Genomic DNA, 6362 nt, shown 5'->3' on the forward strand with positions numbered 1-6362 from the left:
CACCCCCTCCCCCCCGGGGAGGAGATACAGTGGAGAGGCTCGTTTGAGCTGCCTCACCCACACCCACATCTCTCACACTCACTTTCATCTTCACTGTTTCGTCGTCCCACCCCTTGTTTTCTTCTGTAAGCAACCAAGTGCATGAGTAACCCTCCCAATCCCATTTCCCTCCTTTCACTCGTGCACGCGCACCGATGATAACTCGCGATACCTCTTGCTCTCCATACACCAGGCTTTCTTCATTCTCTCGTGTTACCTTTTTTCTAAAAGAAAAAAAAAAATGTCCCTCATCCCACTGCACGTTTTGAAGCTCTTTCGTTATTTCTCTCTTCAGTTCTTGTATACATCTGTGTTCTTCATCTTTTTCACTCTCTTGCTGGAGAAAAGTCTGGAGTTATGAATGGAAATGTTTTTTTTTTTCATTGAAAAATGAATAATTATCAACTGTTTGGATTTTATTTCTGTCAATTAATGAGAATTACAATTAACAAAAAAATTTGTATTCGTCAATTTAACTGAAGTGAGTCATATCAAAAGTAAATATGAAAACCCATTTTTATAGATAAATAAATTCCTAACAAAAAATCTTTCCTGCACATGTTGAGAATCAACTCATTAGAATCTCAAACGAATTCCCTCAGAGCACTCCGCCCCCCCCGTTTCCTGAGCCACCAACTGCCACCCCAAATACTCCTGTTTGCGGATTTCAATTAATTTCAGAAGCAAGTGATAACCGACTGGTGGATAAAATTTTGAGGGCAATTAATGCTTTACAGAATTCTCAGCAATGTACCTGGGATTTCCGCGAATCCCAGAGCATTTCACCGGGCTCTCTGGCAGGGTCACAAGCTGCAGTATGAGTCGAAACCCAGTTGTTGGGTAAGATAAGGGGATGAATAATACAACCCACCAAGCCTCTGAGTCCTCCAGAGTTACAGCCTGAATGACAAATCAGTCTTATGCTCCCTATGACGGGTTAACATGAAAATTCTAGTCGAGGGGAATGAAAAATCGATGGCTTCGAGAATCATTTACGAATGCATTTATCACAAGTGGAATTATTCATCGAGGAATGAAGACGCTTTCATAAAATCTCAAAAATTGTCCCGAAATAATTCCAGCGAATGTTTCATTAATTTCTTATGCCACCTAAATTCTCATTATTAAACTGAAATAATTAATTCAATTGAGGGACGAAGATATATCGATAAAATCGTGAAAAATGCCCCGAAATAATTCGAATGAAGTAATGTTTAATATTGTTTCAGTAATATTGTTTCAATTGTCTATTTTAAAGTGACAAAATTAATGGTTCAATCAATTTTCTCATGTAATGCACCATTTAATCAACGTCAACCGACGTTATGAAGGTCATTCAATTTTCCAGTAATACTTTTTGTCTCAATATATTGCAGAAAGTCGGATGTGACATGAGAGTAAACAGCGGCAAAACTAAGGACGCATGTGGTGTATGCGGTGGAAATGGTTCAAGCTGTCAGCCAAGATACTCCTGGAGTTTGGAATCAATATCAGCATGCTCCAAGTCCTGCGGAGGCGGTTAGTCTATTTACCCCTCCACTCCACCTCCTCCTGGCTTGTGTTTTTTTTATTTATTATTATTAAAACGGAGCATCCGAGTGGCTCTCAATCTGTTAAATGCAAAGTCCGGCCTGTCAATAACGCCAGTTTTCTCGACGAGTTTTATTTTTCTCCTCTTTCTTTTTCGCCGCTTCTTCTGACGATCCAATTAAATTAGCGGTGTATATAAAGCGTTTGGCCTTCCACCAGGACAAACTCAGTTTTCAATGATGAGGTCAAAGGTTGAGAGTAGAGCATTTTACATGAAAAGGTGGAAGAGGGCTTTCGTAAATAGATGATTTTTTTTTTGTTAAAGGTCAAGATTTGTAGGAATGCCATTCAAACAGTTGTGAATGTTTGAGATGTCTTTTACGGGGTTCATACGAATGTCAATTCAATTTGAATGAAGAAAATAAAAGCTCTAGTTTTCGGTGAAAATTTTTTAATTTCCAAAATCCATGAAATCTACTTTGCGATATGAAGATTTTCCTTAAGAATGTTAAGTACTTTATCCAAGTATTTTATTATCTGAAACTTGCAGGTTTGAATTTAAATCTCGATATTGAATGGTTAGAAAACAGTTAAAAAAACTGAAAAAAAATTGGAAAGTTTATTTTTGGACGAAGATAGATGAAATAATTGAAAAATCTGATAGATTCACAGCAAAAACGAATGTTTGAATTTCACATACCTTTCGCAAACATTTTTCAGACACTAAAAAACGTCTGAATAAAATGAAAAATTGTCTGAATTTCAAACATGAGTAAAGACGTTTGGGCACCCGTTCACCTGAAATTCCGAGACATTTTCATTTTATTCAGACATTTTTTGTCCAAAAAATATCTACAAAAGGTGTATGAAATTCAGACATTCATTTTTACTGGATTACCCTCTCAAATCGAGCTCAGCATTATTTTCCAAAAAATTCAGTCCAATTATTTCAACAGTGCAACCCCTTTCCCCAAAATATAAAAACAACCATTACAGGTTTTAAAATGGCGATGGCAATCTGCAAATCATCATCAGACGACAGTATCGTCGAGGCGATTAACTGTGATCCCGACCAGCGACCAACGAAAATGTCAATGTCATGCAACACCCACCCATGCACCACCAAGTAAGCAAGAAAAACTTAATTCATTAAATTCTCCCACCATCGAAAGCAACAGAAAATGAGAATAACATTTACCACCGCTTGTCAACCCAACGACTTTTATTATTTCACCTTCCTCTGTTGAACCCCTCCACTCCCCCTCCTCCCCCGCACAACAATTCAACACTACCTAGAACAGTTTCCCTAAATCACAAAAGCAGAAACTGCCAGCAGGCCGGTTTGTCCCAGAATGAAAAAAACCAGAAATAAAGTGAGCGAATACATTTTGCTGGAGTGAGGTGAATTTAGTAAAAGAAAATGAGAAAGACGTTGGTATGCAGTTCCTCCAGTGGAAACACCGCTTTTCATCTCTCCCCCTGTCCCCCTCCCACCACCCCCACCACCCACTTGAACGGCCATTAGGGTGGAGAAAGGCCTGCGGCCGTTCTTTCCTGCATTCTCCAATTTTTTTTTCCTCCCTCCACCTCCCCCTCTTTCGTTTATGAAACTTGTGGGAAGTAAAAATATAGAGACAAACGGCACGCGATATCAGGCTCGACTTTTCGTGTTTTTCTCGATGAAAGCAGTCTTTTGATCATCGTTCCTTGGCACTTGATAGAAAAAGCGCTTTCACCCTTCCTCTGTCTCCCCTCCGCCTCGCCCCCTCCTCCACCCCTTATATTTGTGTATTTTTTCTCTGACGTTTTGTGTTGTGCCTGCGGTTAAATCGATCTCACCATCCGCGAGATAGTTTGAAATGAATTGAGGCCAGTGACAGCTAGGATTGGAAGGGGAGGGGTGGTGAGGGGGGTGGAGAAGGGGTGGATATACGTATTGTTATCAAATTGCGTCGCCAATACGGTATTTCCATGCGTTGGCAAGGCCTCTCCGAGTTTGCAGTGCAAACTGTTATGTGGAACAGTATACCAGGGCTATTGCATACGCACCACAACTCGTTAATAAATCAGTGAGTGGATTGTTGGGCGGGGGGTGAGGGGGTGAACGTTAAATTGTGCTAATTACTTGACCCTTGGATTTTGGATCAATTTGGGTGCTCTGTGGTCGGATAAAATACAGAATAAACAGGGCTGTGAGAGGAGAATTTCAACGAGTTGAATTTGTTTGAATGAGCAGAATGTTTCGTTTGAAATGGGAAAGATGACTCGATTAATTATGGGTTTTAGCGCTTCGATGAGTGATTGAGAAATCTGATGTGAGAGAGAACATTTGGATAATGCTGAATGCAAACTTGGCCATCGGTTAAGGGTAGAGCATTTTACGGGAATAGGTGAAAGAGAGCTTCGTAAATGGATGATTTTTTTGTTAAAGGTTCGGGGTCAAGGTTTGTGGGAAGGCTATTCGAACATGAGTTAATGGGCGGGGGATCTTCGTAGGAAATTTATACGAATGTCAATGCAATTTGGATAAAAATAAGAACTCTAGTTTTCAGGACAAATTTGGAAATTTTGAAATCCGTGAAATCTTTAGTTCTCATAAATATTTTCCTTAAATCTTGTATAGATGTCATTTACAATTTCATATTGATTTAGATTTTTATTTATTTGAGGGAAATTTTAATTTTTAATGACATCCCAACGTAATTCAACAACTCGTTGATTTTCATTCTAAGAAAACACTGCATTTGAAATAAGTAGTTTTTTAATTTTTTTTCAAATTGAATTTGAATTGAATAAATTTTACTTTAATCCACTGAAGAGCTTTTGAAACTATTCATTACTTAGAAATGACTCTTTAAGCTATTTCAGAATGACAATGTCTCCCCTGAAATATATCTGGATAAAAAATATTGCATTCCGAGTAATTTTACTCAAAAATTAATTTCTTCTCTTCGAGTATTGACCACCGACAACTGTAAACAAGTGTCGTTGAATTATTCATACGACTTTAACGTGCCAAAAAATGTAGCTAATTGTTTCTCGCTCTCCACCAAACAACCATTTACAACAATCAAATCTGCTTTTACCCCATAAACTTTAAAACATCGTAATCATCAACTAGACTTTTTCCATTGATGTCTAAATTAGTGGGATTATCGTGTCATTCAGATGGATCACCGGCGATTGGACGAGATGTAGTGCAACATGCGGAGGTGGATCACGAACTCGTCCCGTTTTCTGCACCGAGGAGAATGGAAATGAAACAACTAAGGTAAAAAATAAACAATTTATGTACCTGCTGTGAAAACACTTCAACTGAATCTGTTATGGGAATTTTATCAGCTGCCAGATCATCGGTGCAACACCAGTCATAAACCGCGTAATCAAGAGATGTGCAATACCATTTCGTGTCCTATGTGGGAGACCAATCAGTGGAGTGAGGTGAGTTGTTTTTTCTATAAATAAATAAAAAACGCCTCCAAAAGCGAATGAAATTCCGGGCATTTTCCCTCTGTTTGCCAGTGTTTTATTTTTTGCTGTCCACCGTTGAAAAAAAATTGAATTGCAAATTTTTCCACAACATTATTTTTACCAGGCGAAATGCGTGAGCGCAGTCGAAAGAATAAAGAGAACAGAGAAAATCATAAATACATAAGACATCTTGAAATGATTTTTATTTACCCAACGGCGCTCGAAACCTCATACACTCGATTTAACGTCAAAGACGATGGGTACAGAGAATATTTCGAGGAGTGAAATGTGAAAAACAGTCCAAGTGAAGATAAACATTTCCGAGGGGAAAATAGACGGAGAGGAAAATTCAAGCAACCACTGACGTCAAGGGCGATAATTATTTCTGCAAATAGCCACACAGTTTATTGAGAGGAAATGAGGAGAAAGACGACAGAAGAATTAAATCAGAGGATGAAGAAAATAGTTACTTGATTGCATAAACAAACAATCTGGAGGCATTTTATCGATAATTGGGAATCCATGCATTTAATGCACTTCCCCGATTTTTTTTTATAATTCAAGAGACTAATGTTTTGAATGATAAGTTCTTTTTGAGGAGAATTGAACTAGAAAAACTAGTGTCGAGATTATGACAGCTTTGCTCTCTATTTTAAGACATTTGTATCCCCAAATTTACAAAAACACTAGCATTCACCAAATATTTACTAAATTCTCTGCACTTTTTCACTGATAAAAGACATTTTTCACATTTCCCAGTAAATATCATATCACCATAAATGCATAAGCTCAATAACCCCGGGGATGTGTGCACGGAAAACTCTCGAATGCGACACTTGAAAAGAGAAAAAATAAAATATCCAGAAAAATCGTTTTGCACCCTCCGGCCAGGCCAAAGCGCTGGCATGTCTTATTCATGAGGTTTGTTCCTTAATACACGACAGCATTGCCATTTTATGTATCCAATCTTTTGGACAACAAAGTTGGCCCATTAAACATCAGCTGTCAACATTTCGAGAGGAGCGAAAACAAATTGGAGAGACTTTGGCGAAAAACAAAAAAGATGGCAATTTTTTTTTTCAGGGAGAACGAGTAATGTATGCTAAATAAAAACATGATAAAAGGGGTTTGATTTACGGGTCTGCATCAGTCTTGAGTGGGCTCTTACTTGAGTGCCTCGAAGAAAAGTAGAGGTCACGTTCCACTCAATAATGATTTTAAGAATGGAGGATGGCGGATGAATAAAAACGGAAGATAGAAATTGATAGATTTACGTCTATTGTGTATGGGGGCAAGCAAATATAGGGGGGGGGGGGGAAAAA

The 6362-nt window shown here is 38.3% G+C and overlaps 1 protein-coding gene across 4 annotated transcripts in view; it reads left to right on the top strand.

The window, feature by feature from the left end:
• The window catches only part of LOC107038239 (protein madd-4), a 119730-nt gene that overhangs the window by 103257 nt on the left and 10111 nt on the right, over positions 1 to 6362 (top strand). For all 4 annotated transcript variants that reach the window (XM_015257227.1, XM_015257226.1, XM_015257228.1 and 1 more), the window contains 4 exons: positions 1416 to 1557; positions 2566 to 2695; positions 4738 to 4840; positions 4912 to 5010. In XM_015257227.1, the coding sequence (XP_015112713.1) occupies positions 1416 to 1557; positions 2566 to 2695; positions 4738 to 4840; positions 4912 to 5010 (474 nt within the window). The remainder of the gene's footprint in view (positions 1 to 1415; positions 1558 to 2565; positions 2696 to 4737; positions 4841 to 4911; positions 5011 to 6362) is intronic.

The sequence above is a fragment of the Diachasma alloeum genome, unplaced genomic scaffold (assembly GCF_001412515.2).
Source record: "Diachasma alloeum isolate Michigan unplaced genomic scaffold, Dall2.0 Dall_scaffold_00279, whole genome shotgun sequence".
Lineage (NCBI taxonomy): Eukaryota > Metazoa > Arthropoda > Insecta > Hymenoptera > Braconidae > Diachasma > Diachasma alloeum.